The sequence below is a fragment of the Monodelphis domestica genome, chromosome 2 (assembly GCF_027887165.1).
Source record: "Monodelphis domestica isolate mMonDom1 chromosome 2, mMonDom1.pri, whole genome shotgun sequence".
Taxonomy (NCBI): domain Eukaryota; kingdom Metazoa; phylum Chordata; class Mammalia; order Didelphimorphia; family Didelphidae; genus Monodelphis; species Monodelphis domestica.
The window spans coordinates 369,015,096-369,040,909 of record NC_077228.1 but is presented as its reverse complement, the minus strand read 5'-3'; the positions used below and the strand labels follow the sequence as shown (position 1 = coordinate 369,040,909).

At 37.9% G+C, this 25,814-nt stretch overlaps 1 protein-coding gene across 1 annotated transcript in view; it reads left to right on the top strand.

Moving 5' to 3' along the window:
• The window catches only part of PREP (prolyl endopeptidase), a 163,749-nt gene that overhangs the window by 115,993 nt on the left and 21,942 nt on the right, over positions 1-25,814 (top strand). Inside the window, exon 11 of the mRNA XM_001368042.5 lies at positions 22,070-22,206. Within this exon, the coding sequence (XP_001368079.1) occupies positions 22,070-22,206 (137 nt within the window). The remainder of the gene's footprint in view (positions 1-22,069; positions 22,207-25,814) is intronic.

The following is a 25,814-nucleotide window of genomic DNA, read 5'->3' as shown; positions in this document are numbered from 1 at the left end:
AAGTGCACAAACTCCAGAGGCTGCTCTTTACGTCACTTCCTCTGCCTCACAAGTGCCAATGGTGGCTCAAGCTTGGCTTAGGACAGCCCAGGTGAGCAGTTAGTTATTTCTGATTTGTGATTGACTAGCACATGCCTGTGTAGTGTGGGTGTGCACAATTTTGGGTGCTAGACCAAGCAAGATGGAGATTTAAAAAATCACATTAGTGTGGAAGCTGCCAGATCTTGTGTAATCCTGATTGGTGCTCCTTGATATCTGAATTGTCTCTTTTTGGCTTCTTGCAAAATTTTCTCCTTAGCTTGGAAGCTCTTGAATTTGGCAATTACATTCCTGGGAGTTGTCTTTTGAGGATTTAGTGTAGAGGGTGTTCTATGAACTCATTCAATGTCTATTTTGCCCCCTTGTTCAAAAACATCAGGGCAGTTTTCTTGGATAATTTCTTGTAGTGTGATGTCAAGATTTCTGTGTTTTGTTTTTTTTTCCTGGGTTTTCAGGTAGACCAATGATTCTCAAATTGTCTCTTAGTGCTCTGTTTTCCTGATCATGAATTGTCATTTAAATCTTCTCCCTCTGGGTGGGATTCTTTATCTATAGGATGAGGATAACACTTACACCACAATAAGATAAAAAGAAATAGATATGGATATAGATGTGTCTGATTTGTGTGTATGTATGCACATACATTCATTTATATATACTTTATACATATATATAAGTATATGCTTTTGGTGTCCCCCCTGATAAAAAATTTTTCAGCTAGCATTCATAGATAAGAAGAGAATTAATTACAAATTTTAATTGCTGAAAACTAAATGATCTATGTTTTAAATGTAGGAACTGTATTACTTAATCTAGATGTTTTACTCATGAATTTCCTAGGCATGGTTAATGAATATTTTTTATAATGACTTGTGCATTCTGATATTTGTTTTTTTTAATTATATCTTCCTCCCCTAACTGCAAAGACTCAATACCATGTATTAGTTGTATAATACTTTATTATTTATTCTTATCTTTCTACTCAATAATAAAATTATCCATCTTACATTTTTATTCTTTGCTATTTGCCTTTCATATGCTGTGGTGCCACTCACATACAGTTAATAATATAGACAGAAACATGACTAACCAATATATTTACCCTATTTAAAATTGAAAGGTATTTTTAAAAGAGACAATTGAATTTAACATCTAATGACTCTCCATCTGTAGTCAGTTAAAAAAGAGCAGAAGTAGATTGATTATAGAAAAGACTAATTTATGCACTATGACACTTACTTTTGATCAATAATATTTTGCACAGAAAATTTTTCTTTAAACCTGTACACAGCCAGTTGCATCATGGCAATAATGAAAAATTTTTTTCTACATGTGCAAAGATTTCTGAACTTTTTTATTTGTCTTCATTTTTTTCCCACTTCTTTTTCTTCACCCCCAGTAAGCTATTTCTCAATAGCTTTTCGCAGTGCTGTTTCTAAGCTTACTAACAAGATTCTTTCTAATTGACCATCTCTTTGCAGTTGGCCTTGCCCAACATGATCCCACTTCAGGCCCTAAGTTTCCCTGTGGGTGGTAGTGAAATGCCCTATGGTACTCATTGGACTTTAAGCAGCTTGCAGTTATCCATAAAGGGTTTCCTTTCTCTCTCCTGCTTTCATGAAGAATTTATTGTATGGGATTTGTATTTGTAGTTTTTGAAGGAAGCCAATAGTATAGTAACACATTACAGTTAAAAGAGTTTTGTTGTAGTGTACGTTTTGACCAATGGGAAAATAGTTAAATAAATATTTTGGGAAAGAATTTTGCTGTTCAAAGGTTGTAAGTGTTATATGTTTTAAGTAATAATTTTCTCTTTGCATCTTATATTGTTGTATGGGGTGCTCAGGGAGGGGTAGTATCTCTGGTATGGAGGGCTTGTCGTGCCCTCCTAGGGCTCTCCAGCCTCTGACCCCCACCTGACACCCAGCCCTCACTTGTGGTTCCCAGTAGCTGCTAACATGCGGCAGCGGCCACACCCCGGGCAATGGCTTCGACAGGCCGGCTAAACCTTGTGAAGGTAGCCATCGGGTCATCGACCCCTGTTGAACAAGGGCTTTGCTCGCCCAGCATGTGAAGACTGCTTCGGCGGAACAGGCGGAAGAAACCAATGGGAAGGTTCAACGGCTGAGATGGCGACACAGCAAAGCACTGTGGAGTGCTTAGGGCGTGTTGGAGCACAAAAGACAACTCGGCCATCCAATGCAGCTGAGGAAGTCTCCAGATGTAACGACTTTTCGTGCCACTGGACCCAGTCTTCCAACGCCGAGAGAATGGGACTGTCTCTGTGCATCGACTTTTCCACTTAAATCTCCTTCACGCACAAGTATCTTTGTGCACACTCATCTATCCTAACCCTGTCCACCCTCTTCAAGACTTGAGACGATGGGGGAGTGGCAATGCAACAGGTGGAGGTGACCACTGGCAGTTGTAGTCACTATCCTGCACGTAGGCGGCCCACGGACCAGTGGTCGCTCGGCCCCGTAGGGCAGCAGGGACGTTCGGCAGCATCCTGGGTGACTGAGCATCCCTCTCTAGGACAGTACTGCTCACCCTAATCAAGGGAGGGGACTAGAAAAGGTGTCCCAAACATTGCCTGCCCTACAAACACCCGGTCAGCACACCGTGGCTGGTGGGTCATCCCTTTAAGTGGTCGGAACCAAAAGAAACAAAATACAAAGAAACTCCTACTAGGAGCATGGAACATTAAAACATTACTTGATAGAGAGAATATCCCAAGACCTGAGAGAAGAACAGCTCTAATCGGTAAAGAACTGGCGCGATATAACATCGACATCGCAGCCTTAAGCGAAACACGCTTACCAGAAGAGGGATCACTCAGCAAACCCACCACTGGATACACCTTCTTCTGGAAAGGTAGAGCCACAAATGAAGACAGAATCCACGATGTTGGTTTGGCCATCAAGACCAGTTTGCTCAAACAGCTGCCAGACTTTCCTGTGGGCATCAGTGAGAGGCTTATGAAGATCCGTTTGCCTCTCAGCAAAGAGCGGTATGCTACAATCATCAGCGCATATGCCCCAACACTGACCAGCACAGAGGAGACCATCGAGCAGTTCTACTCTGACCTGAGTGCCGTCCTGCACTCAATGCCCACAAATGACAAGCTGCTACTACTGGGAGACTTCAACGCCCATGTTTGCCAGGACCATAAAAGATGGAAAGGAGTGCTCAGCAAACATGGCGTGAGCAAAATGAACAACAATGGCCTACTGCTACTCAGCAAATACTCAGAGTTCAAACTCACCATCACAAACACTGTGTTCAGAATGGTGAACAAATATAAAACAAAGTGGATGCACCCACGATCAAAACAGTGACATCTCATTGACTACATCATTGTAAGCCGGCGAGACATCCAGGATGTAAAGATCACCAGAGCCATGAGAGGAGCTGAATGCTGGACAGACCACCGATTGGTTAGAGCGACTCTTCAAATGCACATTGCACCTTGCCATCCAAAACGCGCCCAGACAGTTCGCGCACTTTACAACATAAGTCTTCTTAGAGATCCATCTTATTTGCAAACATTCCAGTCCTGCCTGGACGACAAGCTGTCTGTCAAGGGACCACTCACTGGAAGCTCAACCGAGAAATGGAACCAGTTCAGAGATGCAGTGAAGGAAACATCAAAGGTAGTCTTAGGCCCCAAACAATGCAACCACCAGGACTGGTTCGATGAGAAAAACACTGCTATTGAAGACCTATTGAGCAAAAAGAACAAAGCCTTTATGGAGTGGCAAAATAACCCAAACTCTGCTCCTAAAAAGGACAGATTCAAGTCTCTCCAAGCCACCGTACAGTGTGAGATCAGGAAGATGCAAGACCAATGGTGGGAAAAAAAGGCAGAAGAAATCTAGCGTTTTGCTGATACGAAAAACTACAAACAATTTTTCAGTGCCCTCAAGACTGTCTATGGGCCATTAAAACCCACCACCACTCCCTTGCTATCCTCTGATGGTGACACTCATAAAAGATAAAAAAGGCATCAGCAACAGGTGGAAAGAACACTTCAGTCAGCTTCTCAACTGATCTTCTTCAGTCAACCAAAGCACCCTTGACCAGATCCCCCTAAACCACACCATTGAACAACTTGACATCCCTTCTTCAATAGAGGAAGTCCAAAAAGCCATTAAACAAATGAGTGCAGGCAAGGCACCCGATAAAGACGGGATCCCAACCGAGGTGTACAAGGCCTTAAATAGAAAGGCGCTCCAGGCATTCCACATAGTGCTGACCAGCATATGGGAAGAGGAAGACATGGCCACAGAACTCAGAGATGCCTCCATCGTAGCCCTATACAAGAACAAAGGCTCACGAGCAGCCTGTGACAACTACAGAGGCATCTCACTACTCTCCACTGCCGGAAAGATCCTCGCCTGTGTTATACTCAACAGACTCCTGTCATCTGTCTCAGAGCAGAACCTACCTGAATCACAATGTGGCTTCCGACAAGATCGCAGCACCATCGACATGGTCTTCACGGTGAGGCAAATGCAGGAAAAATGCCTTGAGCAGAACCTAAGTCTCTACATTGTCTTCATAGACCTGACAAAGGCGTTCGACACAGTGAACAGGGACATATTGTGGGTGATCCTCAGCAAGCTCGGTTGCCCAGCAAAATTCGTCAAACTGATCCAGCTCTTTCATGTCGACATGACAGGGGAAGCCCTATCTGGTGGAGAGACTTCTGATCGCTTCAACATCTCCAATGCTGTGAAACAAGGCTGTGTCCTCGCTCCGGTACTATTCAACCTATACTTCACCCAAGTATTACAACATGCTGTGATGGATCTAGACCTGGGCGTCTACATCAAATATCAGCTGGATGGCTCACTATTCGACCTTCGCCGCCTGACTACAAAAACAAAGACAACAGAGAGACTCATCCTGGAAGCTCTATGCGCAGATGACTGTGCTCTCATGGCCCACCAAGAAAATCATCTCCAAACCATTGTGGACAGGTTCTCCACTGCAACAAAACTGTTTGGCCTGACTATCAGCCTCAGCAAAACAGAGGTGCTGTTCCAACCTGCACCAGGGAGGCCAACCAACCAGCCGTGCATTACAATCAAAGGCACGCAGCTTTCTAACGTCAACACTTTCAAGTACCTGGGCAGCACCATCGCCAACGATGGGTCCCTAGACCATGAGATCAATACCAGGATCCAAAAGGCCAGCCAGGCACTCAGGCGGCAGCGCTGCAAAGTCCTCCAGCACAGAGGAGTAAGCACTGCGACGAAGCTCAAAGTGTACAACGCAGTGGTCCTCAGCTCGCTCCTGTCCGGTTGTGAGACATGGACACTGTACTGGAAGCACATGAAACAGCTGGAGCAATCCCACCAAAGCTCCCTTCGGTCAATCATGAGGATCCGATGACAGGACCGAATCACCAACCAGGAAGTCCTCGACAGAGCCAACTCCACCAGCATCGAAGTCATGGTCCTCAAAAGCCAGCTACGATGGTCTGGACACGTCATCCGCGTGGACCCACAGCGAATACCAAGACAGGTATTCTATGGTGAACTGTCAGCTACAGTTTCTACTCTGTAGCTATAGCTTCTATGTCTTTGTGACTTCAAATCAGGGGTTTTGTTCTTCTGGATTTCTAAGTACATGTGGGATGGGAAAAGGGGAGATGGGGCAGCTGGACTCAGGAAACAAGGTCGACCAAAGAAAACATTCAAGGATCAGCTAAAGTCAAACTTGAAGTGGGCTGGCATTACACCAAAGCAACTAGAACTCGCTGCCTCTGACAGAAGCAGCTGGCAAGCCCACATTAATCATGCCGCCACCACCTTTGAAGATGAACGATGTTGACGTCTTGCCAATGTGCGTGAACGCCGACACCAGGCCACAACCACACCTCCCGTAACAACTGGTGTCCCAGGCCCCATCTGCCACAAACTTTGCGCCTCAGTCTTTGGACTCCAAAGCCATATGAGGGTACACTGTAGATGAAAACCCACAAAGACAATTGTCATTCTCGGACACCGAGAGACTACCACTAACTAACTAATAATTTTCTCTTTGCATCTTATATTGTTTTTATTATCTCATTTTCCTACTTTGCTTTGCTAATCTTAGGTGTTCAATAAATATTTGTTAAATGAATGAATTGAATGGATCAAATGAAAAGTTGTGATTGAGCACTGGTGCTAGTTTTCTGGTTCCAGGGCTTTTGTCAATGTGCCTATCACCATTATAAAGCAGCTAAAATTGTTCTTTGCTTTATCACAATTCTGTAGAGTTTGATTACTATTCAGTCCACAAATACTGCTTTCATTTCTCTTAGCCAGCATATCTTTACTTAATGTAGCACCCACAAGCAGTGAATTAGCTAACAGTTATAAGCTTCTAAATCAAATCATTCTCTTATTTTTTATTAATAGATTTTGTGGTTGGATTTCTTCTTTTTAGAACATTGATTATTAATTTTCCTTTTATATTGCAATGAAACCAAATAATTACATAGTCTGTTGTGTTTCTAAGGCTGCATTTTTAAAAAATCAGAATGTTAAATAGATTTAAGAAGTTTTACTCAGAAAGGTACATTCTGTGAAACAGTTTATATGAAAACAACAGTGTTGGGAAGTGGAAGTGATTATGTGACAGGGAGTCTAATTATGAAGTTCTGATAGTAGTAATTCATATATGAAATGATAAGGACCAGACCTGCTATGTAAGAACAGTAAGGAAGATATTAGCCAAAGTATTGTGGTGTAACAGAAAAAAGAGTGGCAGGAAATGAGTTCTTGTCCCAGTTAGAGTGACCTTGAATAAGTCATTCTGGCTCAGAGTTTACTGAAATGTAAAATAAATTTAAATTAGTCAATTTCATGGGTCACATCTAATTCTAACATTCTATGATAGTGACATTCAGATTATTAACTGGGTTCTGTAATTACTTGTGAAGAGAGAGCAGAAAGTACATGTTGTACTAGGTTAATCTTGGCATTTTTGTACAATAAAGGGTAATGAAGATTGTATATGTGTATGAGAACTGAAATTAATTTGTACATATGTTCTGTAACTTTCCAATTGAATTCTCTCCAGAACTTGGAAAAGTGATTTGTACATAGTAGGCACTTAGTAAATGTTTGTTGATTTGAATGGGATTTTCATTGAAATGAGAGAGAGCTTGACTGAACCTATTTTTAGAATAATAATCCTCTTGCTCTGTTACCAAGTATCAGTTACCCTGTAACCTCTCATTGCATATAGCCAAAGCCACCTAAACTCCAAAAACTCACCCAAAATAATATGGCCAAAGATCCAGATCACATAAAACATGTCTCTCCTCCTCTTTGTACATTTTTAAAACCTTGTTAATTTTCTCATTTCTCAAATTACAACACATCAGCTAAACTTCATCTCTTATCTTCTGGTACATTAAAGGAACATAACTCTAACCAAAGTATTTCTTAGGACAAAATCCCACTGCAACAAAGCACTGTGTGTAGGTTCTGTAGAATTTGTCATAGTGATGTTTTTACCTGAACCATTTATTGTGAATCTTAAAAATTCTCAGACCCTACTTCAGAACACTTGGTTAAGACCATTCCCCATTTTAAACAATGAAGGTACTTGATCAGGAATGTGGGAACTCTACTTCACCCATACTTAAGCATGTCTTAAGGGAAGATAAAGTTGTAAACTCCTTGCTGAACAATGAAAAGTACTTAACCCATACTTATAATAAGGCAAAAAGTCCTTAAGCTGGACCTGTTTTTAGATCAAATACAAAGGGGTGCTAAGTACCTATAAAGGTCAGGCAACTTGTAAACTTACAAGGGGCAAAGAGGTGAGAACATACTCAGAGATTTTAGTCTACTCAGGTGTGAATTACTCAAAAGTTTAGTCTACTGAGGTGTGAATTAAGAATGATCTGTCCTTTGGAAAACATCTACTGTGATTGGTAGATGTGAGAACTTAGGGGAGGTGACATGGGAGAAAATTATCTTTAAAAGGAGATGACAAGCTGAGAGCAAGGGTCTCTCTCAGAGAACTCTCTCTGGAGATTGAGCTGGCCAAAGCTGAACTGGTGTCTCTCTGAACACTAGAATCTTGCTTGGGACAAATCTTGTGGTGAGTGGATAAAAGACTGACTGATCTCTCTCTTAAAGGCTTAAAAACTTAGGCTGGCCTAGGCCAGTCTATCTCTTTTCTCATTGTTTCCTCTTACTCTCTCTTTCATTAATTCCTTATTTGTATTACTTAAAATCTCCAAAAAAACCCAGCTGACTTGGGTATATTTCATATTTGGAAAATTTTCCCTGGCAACCACTTTATTTTTAATATAAAAAAATATATCTTTGCGGTCACAGTTTAAGGCAACCACTCTTTTATCTGTAACAGTTTATGGCTCTAACTATTTTAATCATTACAATATTGAACATGTAAATATACTCTTTCTAAAAGTACTTTTCTAAAAATTGTAATTTTAGTTCCAACCTTGATAGTTACTTTTAAAATATTTTTATGGATAAATGCATGAAAAATCATTTGGGATTCAAAATTGCCAAGGTCCATAGGATTGCCTACCCTGGACCATACTTCTCCCATGTACACACTTTTAAAAAATCAGCTTCATAATGTTATAAAAGAATTTTTAGAACATTGTATAGTCACTGATTGCTTCAATTCTCTGGCACACCTGGTTTATCCAAAATGAATGCTTACTTCAGGGAAATGAATTGGAAAAAGATTCATAATTACTTCCCACAGAAATTTTTCAGCAGGTGATGTTTTGTACATGGTTGTCTCCTTTTACCTTATTTTGTTGAATGAGAGGTCACTTAATTTGTCTCTCCTCATTTCTTAGTTAAGAGCAAAAGTACTGCTATTCAAATTTTGTTGCCATTTGTTTTCTATAGATACAAAGGAACATTAAAAACTATATGCTACCTTTGGAAGGGTCTGCATTAGAAGTGTCAGGTCATCTTAAAATATAATTCTATAGTACTCTATTAAGTGCCTGTAATGAAGATAGAAAGAAAAATGGCCTCAGGCCTCTAAGAGTTTTCTATTAGAATACAAAGGGGAACAAAATAGATTAAATTGTTAATTCGTATGTTTTTTGCTGAATTTGTTCATCACCAGGAAGAATGGGCAATGATTGATGGAATTCAAATTTTTCCTTTTAAATCTTAATCTAGGATAATGTTGCTGTAGTAGTTAAGCTCAACTCTGGTAAACAGTAAGCTATTCTGTTAGGCTAAAATAGCTTTCAGCTATTTCAGACACATGAAATCTTTTCCTTCTTGTTTGTTGTTCAGTCAATTCAGTTGTGTCCTACTCTTTGTAACCCAGTGTGGGGTTTTCTTAGAAAAGATACTGGAATGGTTTGCCATTTTTTCTATAGTTTATTTTATGGATGAAGAAACTGAGACAAACAGGATTGTGACTTACCCAGCATCACACATCTTGTAAGTATCTGAGGCCACATATAAACTTAAGAAAATGGGTGTTCCTGGTTCCAGATCTGTGAGGTGATACCTCACAGTTGCTTTATTTTACATTTCTCTAATTAGTAATGATTTAGAATATTTTTTCATCTGAAAATAAATAGTTTTGATTTCTTCATCTGAAAACTATCTGTTCATTTCATTTGACCAGTTGCTAATTGAGGAATATCTGTGTTTTTTTTTTTTTTAGAAGCTTTGTCCTTTATTTGGCTAATACCCTTTATGGCCTTTAATACATAGTCAGGTAATATATGCTTGTTTTATGTATGAGTGGTGATGTACCCATTAATAATGTCTTTGTTCTGTCCTTTTTATTTTGTTTGTATTTTCACATCCACTTTCATGTTGAATATTCACTAAGACCTGCTGAAGTAAACAGAGTAGGTGGGATTCTGTATATCATTTCTGTCTTAAAGAGAAGTAAATTGACCTGCTTGGAGTCACATAATGTTAATGTCAGAGACTAATGGTGTGACATTAGGTAAATTATTTCATTGTTTTACTGTTGTTAAAAGTTAGCCATTTTTCATTTCATGCCTTTAGGACTAAGGTGGCTTCTACCTTTTACAGTGTCAAGTTAAATAATCTGACAAATTAATTTGTATCCATGGACCATTGAGAAGGGAGAAGAGGAGTCCCTCCCCCTTTTCAACTAAGTTATTTCTGGACAATGACCTTCTAGAGACAGTTACCTCTAATTTTTTAATTCAATCAAAGGGATTGACTCTAATGGTGGGAAGAAAAGCCTGGTAGGAGGAGAGTATCTGTAGCAGTCCAGTGAGAAAACCAGGGCTTTATGGCATTCTTCAAATCCTACCATATAAATGATTATCTTTTCCACTTGTGCCTAAGGTTGGCCTTTCTCCTTGATTTATAAAAAATCATGAGAACTTTCTTACAGAGAATAGTTATTCTGGTCTGAATACCACCTGATTGGTGGAAGAAATAGTTCTTTGTTCTCTGAACCCGGTATCCCTTATCATCAAATACTTGAGGAAGACAGAGGTTTCTTTGAAATGTGATGGTGATGGTGGGTTGAATACTGCTGATTCCAATAATCAGTAGAACTTTTTAGTAATTAGAACTCTCCTACAGTGGGACAAGGTGCTTTATGAGGTAATAAACTTGCCATTATTGGTTATCATCATACCAGGAGATTTAAAGCTGGAAAGGACTCCTATTTTTGAGGATGTGAAAACTAAGGTCTAAAGAAGGGAAATTACTTACCCACAATCATTTGGACAGTAAATGGAGAGCCAGTAGTCAAACCCAGCTCCTCTGATCCTTCTTCCATCAATATCTTCCACTGAAAATGTTCACAGGGAGGCTGGGTGGTCTCTTGCAGGGATGCTGAATAAGAGATTCCAACCCTGGGAGATGAGCTGGACTTTGAGCTCTCTAAGATCACTCTCAATTTTTAAGATGCCCTCTGGAAAGAAGATAATAAAAAGATGTAAAATAGAAAGAAAAAAATGATTTTAAATCTCTCCAGTATTCCATGGTTAGAGCATTTTGACACTCTATTCCCTCTAAGGAGTCTGACCTTTTGATCATCACTTTGACTCCTTAATTTTCAATCTTTCCTTATCCACAGATTTCTTCTCCTTTGCTTATCTCCCAAATGCTTTTAAAGAAAAACCCCACCTCCATTTAATTCTATCTTCCTTTCAAGCTGTCCTCCTTTATCACTTTTCTCATATATAATCAGAATCCTAAAAATAACTCATTATTTTTGCTTCTTATCTTCTCCTTATTTTCATAGACCTTTGCAGTATGAGCTGTAGCCTCATCATTCCAATCAAAATGTTCCCCAAAGATATCATTGGTTTCTTCATTGCCAAACCAAGGACCTTTCTTGTTCCTATTCCTTAACTTCTCTGCAACATCTTTCACTGTTTATCTGCACTTTTAGAAAGACTTATATTCTGTAGTGGCTGGGGCACTAGATTTGGATAAATGTGGGTTCAGTCTTTCTTCAGGCATTTTTAACTGTATGACCCAGGACAAGTTATTTAACTTTTCTTGGTCTTAGCTTTCTCATCTGTAAAATGAGAAGGGTTAAATTCAGTGGTATCAGAAGTGCCTTCCAGTTATAAATTTATGATCTTATAATGTCTCCTCATAGATATTTCTTCTTTTGATTTTTGTGGTACTGTCCTATCCTGGTTTTCTTTTTATTTGTCTTGACAATCCTCAGTTTTCTTTGCTGAATCATCATCCATGTTTGTCCCTCCCAACCCCAATCCCTATCTATGCTTTCTTTATGTTAGTTCTCCCTATGCCTGGAGTGTATCTCCTCACTTCTTATATTTGACAGTCCCTAACTTCCTTCAAGGCTCAACTAAAGTACTGTTCCCTACAAGATGCTATCTTGATCCTTCTAATTGCTAGTGCTCTCCCTCCCTACCAAATTACTGTGTATATATTTTGCACTTACTTTTCTGTGTTTATGTTCCTCTGAACTTCAGTTTCCTCATCTGTAAAAAAAAAAATGGTAATACTGTAACATTCCTTGGAACTCCACAGAAATGTTGTGAAGCAAGTACTTTGTAAATTTTAAAGCACTTTATAATTTTACTTATTATTGTCATTTATTCTGGTTGGGATATAGCTTTTAGAAACCATAAGAAAGTATAATGATAGTGGAACTTAACCCTGGATATCTCCCATTTTCTTAAGGAAAATTAATTTCAATTCTTAAAGTGAACATAAGGGGGGCAGCTGGGTAGCTCAGTGGATTGAGTGCTAGGCCTAGAGACGGGAGGGTCCTAGGTTCAAATGTGGCCTCAGCTGCTTCCCAGCTGTGTGACCCTGGGCAAGTCACATAACCCCCATTGCCTAGCCCTTACCACTCTTCTCCAAGACAGAAGGTAAGGGTTTAAAAAAAAAAATAAAGTGAACATGAGACTATCTATGGTTTTTTTTTTCCCATCATGGGGAACTTCCACCAATTCCAGCATTTATTATAAATTAAAATGGTAGTGACACTAATATGTAAAAAGTATACTAATAAGAACATCTGATTCACAATAAACCTGTGTTACATGATAACATAAACATAAAAGTTCTTTAAACTAAAGGTTTGTAAAGTAACAAGATTATTTTCAAGTAGGTTTATATTTATGTGAAAGTTTTAGATCAGCATGAGGGACAACCTTAAAATTTTATTGTTTTTAAAAAAAACTTATGTTTTGCTTTTATATCCTGAAAAATAGGACATGGATAATTAATAATAATGTAAGAATAGGATGTTAAATTTTTTAAGTTGATATTCAAGCCATTCATTACTCTACCAAATGGAAACGTATCAATTTAGGTTAGCATAGGGAATTCTTTCCACCAGTTGCTTCAAGAAGCCTTAGTCCTAGGACTTGTCCAGGTCAGAGAGCTAGTATTAATATGCTTAATTTATTTTTTTATTTTATTTATTTAAATTTTTTTAAACACTTACCTTCCATGTTAGAATCAATACTATGTATTGGTTCCAAGGGAGAAGAGCAGTAAGGTCTAGGCAGTGAGAGTTAAGTGACTTGCCCAAGGTCACACAGCTAGGAAGTGTTTGAGGCCAGATTTGAATGTAGGACTTCTTGTCTCTAGGCTTGGCTCTCAATCCACTGAGCCACTCAGCTGCCCCCATGTACTTAATTTAAACCCAACATCTGCCTCCAAGTCTAATATTCTGTTTGTTCATTATTCCATGATGCCATCTAAAATGAAATTAATTTTAGATATAGCAGGCTTCTCTGATTTCAACATTTCCAGGCCTACCTGCCTACTTCTTCTACCAAAAACGGGAGAAGAAAACCTCTGAACTGTTATGACAAGCAAGTAGAATCCCCCAAAATTATATTTTTCAGTGATTGTAACATTGCTGATATCCCAAATATGCCCTTTCTCATCTGTGCATGGATGTTTCTAGCTTGTTTTTCATTTAACATTTTTAACAGTCAAATATTTTGAATTTTTTTTCTTTTTTATATTCAAAAAGCAGTTCAACTTATTTAAAAGGTAAACAAAACTTTTCCAAGAGGAACTTTTCTTATTTTCATCCCAAAGGTAACTAAATCCCTTTTTTTTTAACTTCCCAGAAAGTTAAATATTTGAAAACTGTGATGGTACATTATAATACACTAATGTTAGGCAAATATTTTTCATTTAACTACAACAAAAAATATTTGCATTAAAGAAAACTCAGGCCATCTCGGGCAATTTTTCGTGTGCTTATTTTTCTCAAGTTAATTGAAGCACAAAGATTATGTTCCCCTTTTTTCCCAGTGTTGTTTTATCTTATATCATGTCTTGAGTTTCTATGCATTTACAATGGAATTTCAGTTGTCAATTTCTTAAGGTATAATAAATAACAATAATAAATGAATAACACATGGAACACCAGTGTAATTTTCTCAGTCCTCATAGAAAGGGAGACAATAACACCCTTTTATGAACATTCTCCAGTAAAACTGTCAGGGTCTAAAATTAGGCAGGAACTGGTATCACCAGACATTCTTCTCTCCTTAAGGCTTGCCCTTTACAGTTTACCTTAATCTCTCAAATAGAAACACTTCCCATGGCTGATGAGCAAACATAAACCATGGTATTTACATAGCACCAAATCTGAACAGATTGAATTAACTGTTGAAAATTACCTATTTAAAGAAGATTAAAGTATCTTCACATATTGGCAATGCCTTAACTGAATTGATTTTTTTTCCAGATTTATTCAACTCAGTAATAATTTATTTCAGTGAAGATAGCAGGATTATTAGAAAACTTTTAAAATTTCCAACAGTAATTCTGCCTTGATTTGCTATTTTTACTACTCTTTCTAAAAAAAGAGGCTATTCTAATTATTGCTTGTTTAAATAAATACTCTAATGTTATAACAAGCTGTCATATAATTTTAATAGCTTCCATCCACTGCCAAAATGTGGTGCCAGGACCTAAGCCATTTGGGGGTAGTTAGTACCTCTGTAAAATTGGAGTTGTTAGTGGAAATATTTACTATATGTCTAAACCATGTGTCCTCTAGGCACCCCCGTTTCCCCTTACTTTTGGGGGGAAAAAACACTTCCTAGTTCATTTGATAGAGCATGTGTGCTGTCTATAGATAATAATATTAATCGACCTTTCAATATTTTAGTTTGAAATGAGCAGAAATAATGAGAATCTCCTTTTTATGATAGCTGTAACTTGGAGTGTTAAATAGCATATGTAATGTTTATAGAGCTTTCTTAAGATTTACATAAGTGCTCTTTTTCATTTTTGAGGTGACTTGCATTTGCTAGACTTTGTTTAAACATTATCAGAATTGGTTTTTAAAAGCTTAAATGCCCTGGCAGCTTATAGTTTTATTTTACAATTGGTACTCAAGTTAAAGATAACTTGTTAACTAACATGTGTAGAGAGGATCATATTTCTAAAGAGATTTCTCTCTTAGTTACTGGAATAGCTCCTGACTGGCAAACCACCATAAGTTTGCTTTTCAAAAGGCTAAGGGAAGCAGCGAAAGAAGTGCAGCCCCCAAAATGGAACTCTACTGCTCAAATGATATTTGGCTCAAATTCTTTATTCTTTATATTTGTCAAAATGTTAAAAAATGTTATTTTGCTTTTTAGTAAAAAAGGCAATGAAATTCATCATTTAAGAGTTTATTGTGCTGGTACACTGTTACAAAGCATTTGATACCCTGAGTGAACTCCAGTGTAAGATTATATTGGACCCCCACAGATTTAATGGCACAAATTAAATTTTATTGCATGGCATAGAAGGAAAACCTATTAAGATGGAAGATAGGTGATCTGGATTCCTTTCCCACTCTACCTGAAACATATAGTAAATGACCTTTGGTAAATAACTTGTATTTATTACCACATCTTTAAGATGACCGGAGTAGACTTAGATGATCTCTACTGTCCTCCACATTTTAACATTCTTCTATCTCTCAGGTCCTATGTTTGTTATTTTCTTTTTTTTCCTTTAAAATCCTACAGACCTTGAGTAGGCCATTTCCCCTTTCTAATGCTTAGTTTTTCCATTTTTGTAAGTGAGGCAGTTGGGCTAAATCAGGGATTCTTAACCTGAGGACTGCGGATAGATTTCAGAAAGCTGAGGACTTGAATGGGAAAAAAAATAAAATGACATTTATTTTCACAAACTTCAACTGAAATTTGGCATTTCCTTCAGTTATTTGAAAATATTTGTCCGAGGAGGGTTTTACCAGATTATCAAAGGTGTCCATGACACAAACCATGGTTAAAAACTCTTTGACTACATGAATTCCTCTGACCTTAAATTCGTTGGTCTATTCATTAATCAGATAAGCACTATGATATTTCCCTTCCTTGTACTGTGAGAAATGAGAGATACCTTTTGAGGTCATGTGGTCCAATACCTTCATTTTGCAAGTAGTCAAACTGAAACTTAGGGGAAGTGATGTGTTGAGGACCACATAGCAAGTGTCAGTGATAGTAATGGAACCCAGGTCTCTTCACTTCCTAGTTGAGTTTTATAGTATTTTACTTCTCTTCCAATATTAAACATTTTATGTAACAGAATCAGTCAAAGCAAATAGATGGATACTTTTTAATCTCACCGTACTCCCTAAACCATATCTCCCACCCCCTAGACCTTTAAACCAGGCTAGTTAAAAAACAAACACACAAAAGTAAGCATCACTGTATGTAGATAAGGAGTTCAGTCTTACTGCCCCAAAGTCTATTCCAATTTTAAAGTTTTGTTGTGCTATTGAAGGCTAATATGACCAGCTGGCTTTCAGTGATCTTTTAGTGTATCTTTTGAATGCTTTTTAGACAAGCGAAACTTTTAGTCCAGAATTCAAACAAAACTTTACAAGTCTTCATGTGTGTGGAGAGAGGAATTAAACATAATCTGCTTGAATCAGAAAAGTAGAACTAGGGCTAATAGGTAAAAGCTATAGGGAGACAAATTTCTATTAAAATGGAAAAACTTCCTGACAATTAGAGTTGACCAAGAGTGGACTGCACTCCTGAAGATGTTGCAGTTAAATAGTTCAGTGGATATAGTACCAGACCTGGAAACAGGAGGTCTTCAAAAAGACGCTGGATTGTTAGTTGTTCCATATATTGTAGCATGAATACTTATTAGATTTATGTGTGAAGGCTTCCCCCGGCAAAATAGGCCAATGAGAATAATCCATTCCAAGAGCCATAAAGGTAGCAGAAACAGGTTTTGTGGAGCTCATAGAGGTTGGTCAGACCTAAGAGACACCAAGATCATCTGTTACATACTGGGCCATCACCAGTCATTTTGACGTTTGTCCTGCCATTGGACTTTAGTGTCTCAGGAACGGTGATTGAGGCTGAGGACAAAGTCTATGCAACTCTGCCTCACTGAAATCCAACTCATAGACAAGTCGAGACATTACTCTCATGATGTCATCAACCCTCTTCAAAAAAGAAAGGAGGGACACCAAGATTTTTGTTTATTACATGACCTTTGGCTTAGACTTCTTACTTTAACACACTTTTTTCACTTTCTGGAGTACTATCTGGCATTTATTCCTTGCTCAGGCATTTATTATCTGTGTTCCCCTAGGCAAGTCATTTAACTTCAGCCCCAGTTGTCCATAAAATGGAGATAATAACACCAACCTTTGTTGTTGTGAAGATAAATAAAATAACACTGGTGAAATGTTTTGCAAACCTTAAAGGGCTATATAAATGTGGGCTGTTATATGAAATGTGAAATGTCCTTCTTCAATTAGTAAATATATAGTAAGGCAGAGCATAAACTTGTTTTCTTGTGTGAATTTCTAAACTACTCCACCCTATTCAGACCATTCTTTAGAAGATCAGATTTAGCTATTTCCTGATCAATAACAATAGAGATAATTGGAATAACAGATTCAGGTCTTGGAAACTACATTCTCCACCCTACTCAGGGTAACAAGATTAGGAAGGGCTGCAGCAAACTCAAGATTTAATTATTTGAGAATATGGCCTTCAACAGACATGTGCAAAAAAAGGATGGTCCTGGGAGGTCCTAGGTCAAGCTAGAGCCACCATTGGCACATGTGAGACCCAGGTAGTGAGGTAGAGAACAGCCTCTGGAGTTCTCAGGACTTCCTGGGAGGAAGGCTAGAGTTCAGTTCGAGGCTGGTGCTTGGAGTTGGAGGAGCCCATGGACTGCTTTCCTCCAGATTGGTCACGTGAGTGATAAGGACTGATCCCTTTTCTCAGCCTTGGCTATCCAATGCCTTAAAGCCCGCTTTGGCTCAGCCTGAGCCAGAGTGGGGTTTGAGTTAAACCTCTTTCCTTCTCTCCCTTTCCCTTTTCTCTCTCTCCCTTTCCCTTTGCCATTCCCTTCTCTCTCTCTCTGTCTCTCTCTCTCTCTGTCTCTGTCTCTCTCTGTCTCTCTCTGTCTCTTTCTGTCTCTCTCTGTCTCTCTCTCTGTCTCTCTGTCTCTGTCTCTCTCTCTCTCTCTCTCTCTCTCTCTCTCTCTCTCTCTCTCTCTCTCTCTCTCTCTCTCTCTCCTCTCCCTCTAATACTTTCTTCCTCCTGTTTGTAATTAAAACACCATAAAAATTTGGCAGCTGACTTGAGTGTTTCATTTTGGAATTACATAAGTGAATTCCTTGGCGACCTTAAATTAATATATATCAGTCTTTTAAAGTGATTTCAATATCACACCTGATCCCTAGCCTACCTAGGCCTTTCTCCACTTAGTAACACTGAGACTCTTTGTTACTGATATATTCTTTTATTTCAGTGTTCTTAAATGGCCCTATTGCTATTCCTTTTTTCTTTTCCCTCAATAATCTCTAATACGCTTGCTACCCTTCACCCTTCCAGGAAAACAATTTTCTATTCAAGTAGTGTATGCTTCCTTGTTATTTCATCATATGGTTGGCCCATTCGAATTCCAGTTCTGGTATCATTTACTAATCCTGATATATAATATTAAATTATATCTATTACCCTAAATTTTGTTGTCCAGTATATTCATATGAAACACTTTACTTTATGTGCTAGTCGTGTTCAGATGATACAGTTAGAATAGAATTATGAGTATTTACTAGTCTGTTTTTTAGAGGCTATAACCTCCATGATTATTTGGTGCCCTTTGGTTCTCTCTATTCTTCCTCTACTCAGTGGAAGTCTCTCTGTTTAGCCCACTAGTCATAGCCAATCATTTGAATGTTTTTATCTTGCTGTACATTTCCTGCCACCCACCCATAGTCACTCTTTTAGTTCTTTCAAACATGAATTTAAAAGTTCCCTTTAAATAAAATCTGTATGCTTTCTCAATTTCTTTCCCTAGAATGTGCTTCCTTTGATTCCAAAACTGCTTTCATTTTTGCTTTAATTTTATACATCAGGTTTTTTAATGTGATACATACATCATCAAACATTTCTTTCCAAAGAGAGATGCAATTTGATGCAGTTGTTTTTACTAATTAAAAAAAAAAAGACTCAAGGTTCTCAGCAGCTTTTTTCAGCTGTGACCTTCCTCTCTAAACCGTCAATACTTGCTCTGTTTTACACTACTTAATTCCACTTCTTGGCAATTCCCCACAATAATTTAGACATGGCAATAGTTTTTTAAATAGCTGAGTTGGATCCAGAAGAGTAGGAAGAGGGATGTATATCTGATTCCACAACTCACAGTTTAGACACCCACAACCACTGACCATAGTTTTTAAGATTGAGAAGCAATGTGATATAGCAGAAAAAACATAGGATACATAAATATCACAAAAGTGATTCAAACCTCGGTTCTGCCACTTACTACTGTCAGTTTGAAATCTGGAGACCCCAAATATGCCCCTGTCCTCTGAGAATTCACCCAGAGGGAAGTCCCAGACTTAGCCATTTCAGACTGAATAATAGACTTTTAAGTACTTAATGGTCCTAGTTGGGTGGAACTAGTAGATCTCAATCAAATGCTAAGTAGTCTTGGAAGTTTCCCTTATTGTACATCCCTGCTGGAACTATCATTTCAGTATCTATTGTATTTAGATCAGGGACCCTGATACCCCTACCTCTGCTATGGTTTCTTTCCCAAACCTATTTGCATCCTGTCAGTGTAGTTTGGACTTCTAATTTCCTTGTAGCCATTGTAATGTCAATAAGTCATACTGCCCTGCCCTTGGTTTCCCACTTGGTATATAAGTTCCCCAAATTCTACTGTACTTTAGAGAATCATCTGTGGTGCATTCTCCCAGAGATACTCCATAGAGCCCCAGTGTGTTGACTCTGTGTAGTTTGTGGTGCTTAGTTCTGTGATAGTGGCCGATTATTGAACCTATCTCTTTCCTGGTTAAAGATTTGGGTTTTTTTCTGACTACTTTAGTAGTTCTGTGTTTTACAAGCTAACATCACCTAAACTTGTCACCTGTATGAGCCTGTATACATCATTTAACCTCTGTAAACATCAGTTTACTTATCTGTAAGGTGAGAGGAAGATCTGTTAAGGATGTTTCAACTAGACTAAATGGCTTCTAAACGGTCCCCTTCACTTAGAAGTTTATGAACTTGTCACCCTCTCTAAGCCTCAGTTACCTCATCTGTAGAAAATGATAGTAGCACCTACATCGTAGAGCTAATGAGAAAATTTGAGCACTGGCCCTTGGTAAACCTTAAAGAGCTATGAGCACATGAGCTATTGCTAATCCACCTATAGATTTCTCATCTTTTAATGTGATTTCCAAGTTGTCCTTAGACAACTTGGCTTAGAACTACTAAGGGGAATGTCACCCAGGTGCACGATAGTCCTAAGAACTATTGTTGTTACTGGTTGAATGCATTTTGACCTTACCAAAGAGCATCTTGAGGAGAATAGCTCCAACTTGGAAGTGATAGTTCCTAATAACTTCCAAATTACTGATGATAATAACATAGTATGAGGTGAAAGAATCCCATTTGGAGTAAGAATATCAAGATTCAGATCCCAACCAACAATAACACAGCTTTTCTGAAAAAACTGAAGGCATCTTTTTAAAAAGGGGGTGGGATTGGGGGGGAGGACTCATTGATTTATGTCTTGAAGAGATTTGATCACACTTTTAAAAAGTAAAATGCTTCATATTTTCTAATAACTATTTTGGTCACATACCACTTGGAAGAAAAATATGTTGGGAAAAGCTTAGATTATCTAGATGCGTGAATTTCTTTTGCATTATTTCCAACTTTTCCTCCCAGAAGGCTTCCATCTTTTTGGTCATTTCTGATTCAAATTCTTCATAGGTTTGTGGAGAGTTTCCATTTCCTTTGGAAGGTTTTGGAGCATTTTCTTTTATATTATCTTCTGTCTGCTCTGTATTTTGTATTTTGGCTCCATAGAATGTGTCCAAAGTCGCCCCTTTCTTCTTATTTTTCTTGGTATTTTGGGGCTTCTGTGCTTCTGTGGAGTTTGCTGCCATCTCTGTATGTGGAGGATTAGCTTTTCTTATCTCTGGTGATCCGAGGCTTTAGTCCTGGGCAGATGGTTCTATGAGCTTTCCCTGGGTTAAACTGAATATGCCTCACTGGAACTGGAATGGAAGGGTCGGACCACGAGGCCACACTCTCCCCCCGGCTCGGTTTCCGGAAGTTGCCTTCAGAATCGCTGGCCGTGAGGCTGTTTCGTCAGCCTGCGGGGGGATGGGCTGCAGCTAACCCAAGCTCTAGGGCAAGGACTTTCACTGAGACTTGGATAGCAGGATCCAGCCCGAGAGGCTGTCTTGCCCGCCCTGAGGGTTGCTGTTGTTTCGACCAGCTCTCTGCAGCGGAAGCCCCAGGCAGTAACTTTCACCGGGACTGTAGAAGGCCCTGAGGGTTCTGCTCTCTGAGCCTGGCCGGGCTGCGGCTTCCGGGAGCCTTGGACTCTGCGCTCCTACCCCTGAGGTCCGAGGGATCTCAGTTTCTGGCTTTTAAGGGGAGCCGTACCTTTTGATCCGGGTCCAGGTCCAGGAGGAGGGTTCCCAGGGTCTGTGCTGTTGATCGTTTTGAATTTCGGTGCCTTAGGAGCTTATCATTTGAGATCGGTCGGGAAGGGTTTTCAGGAGATCTGAGCTTTAGCTTTCTCTAAACCGCCATCTTAACCGGAAGTCGAGCAGCTTAGATTATCTAGCTCACATCCTTCACTTAATGTATGAGAAGACCACAGAAGTAAAATTATTTGTAGTGACACTACTAGATAGTGATAAAGCTAGAACTAAAGCTTAGTAATATTAGCCACAATAGCTAGCATTTTATGAATATCTCATTTTCTCCTCATATCAACCCTGGGATATTGGTACTATTATTATTCCCACTATAGATGAGGAAATGGAGGGAGACAAAGCTAAATGACTTGCCTTAGAGTCACACATCTATCAAGTGTTCAATTAAGATTCAAACTCAAGTCTTCCTGAATCCAGTTCCTATACTGTATCTATCCATTTTTCCATCAAGCTTTCAGTTATTGAAAAACTTGGATCACTTATGCCATTGCTTTTCAGACTTTCCCACTGAAGAGGATAGGAGTGCTTAGATGATACATAAAGTTTTGTAATGAATTTAAGCTTATCCTCTCTTTTGATTTAGGTGTTCTACCCCAGCAGAGATGGCACGAAGATACCAATGTTCATTGTCCATAAGAAGGGAATTAAATTAGATGGTTCTCACCCTGCTTTCTTGTATGGCTATGGAGGCTTCAATATATCAATTACACCAAGCTACAGGTAAATGTGGAATACTCTTGAGATGTCTGAGTTTTATTTGTTGTCCCCATACTAATAAGCCTATTATACTGGAGTAGACTTGGTTACCTTTAAAGATAAATAAAATGTGTTTTTGTTTGGGAACTTCTCAAGATCCTATTGTTCAGATAGTCTAAGTATCAGCTATGAATTTAACAATCATGTTAGATAATTGTTTCCTTTTCCTGCTATATCTTAAGCATTTCATTTGGACTTAGAAATGTCATCAGTATGTGTTTTCTAGTGTTTTCCTTTGTTTTATTTTCAACAGTCTCTGATGTTTTTTAAGTGTAAAGAGCAGTATTAGTTGATATATTTTTAATGACAGTCCTCAGTTTTATTCTACAGGAAATTGAAAGCTGACTATTTATTAGAGAATTCTTATTTCTATTCTCTTCATTTGTTATAAGAAAGTTTATATCACAGGATCCTAGACTTAGAACTGAATGGAACCTGGAAGGTCAGCTAGTTTATCCCCCTTACTTTATTAATACAAATGTAGGACTTAGAAGGATGAAATGGCTAAGAGACAGAAATTGAAATTGAAACCAGGTCCCATCATTCCTTCCAGCGCTCTTTTCATTGTACCACTTATATTTGTGGGGAAAATATTTTAACCCAGATTGTTGATGACAACATGATTAGCTTCCTATCTGAATTGCAAACTTCAGAGTCAATGTTAAGAACTGCCTTACTGAAAATTTATTCAAGTGTCTTTTTTTACAGGGAATTGTAAGCAAAGACACATACACTATCTTACTTCTAGCTATTTCACATCTCTCATTTAGCCTTTTTAAGAAAGGAAAATCTCTACCATATTACCATTTTGTTGGACTTGGGAAATGAAAACTCTTTACCATATTGCTTTACTCTTGCTTATTTGGAATCACGACATCTAGAGAGATCTGGAGAAAAGGGGTTTCTTCTGATGAATTTTAAATGGGCAGAACTACATATGTTGTTATGAATTTGGAAGAGAAGTTCTTGACCTTAGATTTTCCCAGTATTGTAAAGAGCACCTTTTGGCTTTGTATGCTGTTGGCCCAAGTTCCTTGTGACTGGTCCAGGGTTTTGTAACCTTTTCTGTGTTGTCATCTTCTTGAGTAGTCTGAAAACAAGTATGTGGTTTCCCTTCCCAAAATAATGTTGTTAAATGCCATCAAGCAGATACATAAAATAGCAAAGGAAACCAATTTTATTGAAATGTAACTATCAAAATATTTTATAAACAGTTTCTCAGAGCCTGGGTTTAGAACCCCTAGAATATAATATATTTTGGTAGACACACTAGTACTTTGTTGGCAAACCTATGGCACATGTGCAGAAGGAGACTCCTCCCCTTCCCCTCTCCTCATGCGCCTAAGGACATTTCTCACATCATCCACCCCTATGCCCAGCAGCCCAATGGAAACACTTCTTCCCTCCCCATTCTGGGGTAAGGTGGGAAGCTCACATGCAGAGTGAGGGTTGTAATTTAGGCATTCAGTTTCTAAAAGGTTCACCATCCTTGTCCTAACATGACCATCTAAGCTACTGCACAAATACATTTAATTAGCCTGGAAGATAGTGAGCCTTCCACCATATGTTCCTTACACTGATGGTGTTCTTACATGGGCTTCTTCTACCATGTAATCTAATGCTATAGACATAGGTACTCAGTAGATAATTGGTGACTGATTATTTTAGCTTACTGAATTAGATCAGTGAACACTGCTAGTATAAAATTCATTCTTTAATTTACCTTTCAAAAATTTCACCATTTCTTTTGGGTTTAGGTGTACTTTTTAATTAAAAAAAAAAAAAGATATGTTTGCTGGTTGCACAACTCACAATTTAGATATCTTTTTTTTAAAAAAGGAGGATTTTCTGTTTGTATTTGATGCCCATTTATTCAAGCCTTCCATATTTCTCAAAAGTATTTATGTTACAACAATAAAAAATTATATCACAGAGCCTATCAGTAAGGAGAGTTGTTTACTTCATTTAAATATTCCTAATATATTTACTTAAGTTTTAGCATTTAGAACTGAAAGAACCTTAGAAATCATGAGGCTTAGTTATGAAACAGACTCAGAATTCTTTGTCTTGATAACTGCCCAAATCACAGGTATTTACATTGCTACTCCAGAATCTCCAAGCTTATATAATTGAGATTATAGTTTGGGGATACTCAATGGATTGTGTGCTTGGTTATGAGGCTGTGTCCTCCTTTTAGTTCTGCCATAATGTGGGAGCCCCCTAATATTACAGGTTGCTATCATGGGATACTGGAGAACACCACTCACTGTCAGAAATCCCTGCAAAGAAAATGATGTTTTATATAATAGTTATATACTTAAGCAACACTAAGAACCTGCTATTAAACTATTTGGATCATGACATTCCAATATTAAATATATTTTCTATGAAGAATATTACCATTCTCTATTTAAATTTTTAGATAACATGGAATTCATTATTTTTCAACATCTCTTTTTAAAATTCATGATATCCAGTTTTGAGTTATTTCATGGAAGAGACAATTATATATCCTTTTTCTTTTTTCTACAAACTTGATTTTAATTTCCTGTTTTTTATTTAAAAAACAGAATGATATACCTTAAAGAGGTGGCTTTGGTTTTTTATTCTTAAATAAAATACCTTATACTCAGTTATTTGGAATTCATCTTTCTTTCAAATAATTTCTTTTCTTTTCCCTCCATCCCCTTAAAAATGGAGTTCAGTTTCTAGACTTTACCATCCTTGAGGACTGGCCTTTGGCTAGATTATAGAGTATTCAATACCTTAGAAGTATCTGTGCCCCTCTGAGAATGGTATTGTGAACTCTTATGACTGTCTCACATTGTGAATTTAGGTAAGATCACCAATTTAGTAAACCAAATTCAAGTAAACTATGAATTAACCATAACATTATTTACAACTTTTTATTGAATACCCCATTGTTGGGCATTTTACTTGTTGGGATATGAAGACACACTCCCTGTTCCTATAGGGCTTTGTCTAGTTGTGAATGTAGGATATATTCATGAAGCCTTTGGCATTTTGAAGGAATAGATTTTAGAGATTCCCAGGAATAGAAGAATTTTTGAGTTCCCATAGTAGGTTAAGAGAAACCAAAGGGAGAATGATTTAAAGAGTTCTTTTATTCTTTTGACTTTCCCTATTTACAGTGCTCTTTTTTATAAAGTTAATCTCAATAAGAATATGATCTGATAAAAGTAATTCAAATCATTGAACATTATTTTTAAGATCTTATTCTGTACAAAGGGCTATGATTTAACAAAAAAATTTTAAAGGCACAGTTTCTGCCCTCAGGGAACTTAAATCATCTAGTAAAGAGTGCTAAGAGATATGCAGGAAACTATAATTCCAGCTAAAATATGTGGAGGTTCTTAAATGCCAAGATGAAGAAGTTTGGGCTGAGCCAACAGGTAAAGGGAAGCCATTGCCTTTTTTTTTTAAGTTGATATGTATCGTGTTTTTTAGAAAGCTATCTCTTAACACAATATATTGAATGTGTTGAAAGGAAAAAGACAAAAATGAAAACTACTAAGAATAGCTAGCATATATATGATGTCTTCTATGTGCCA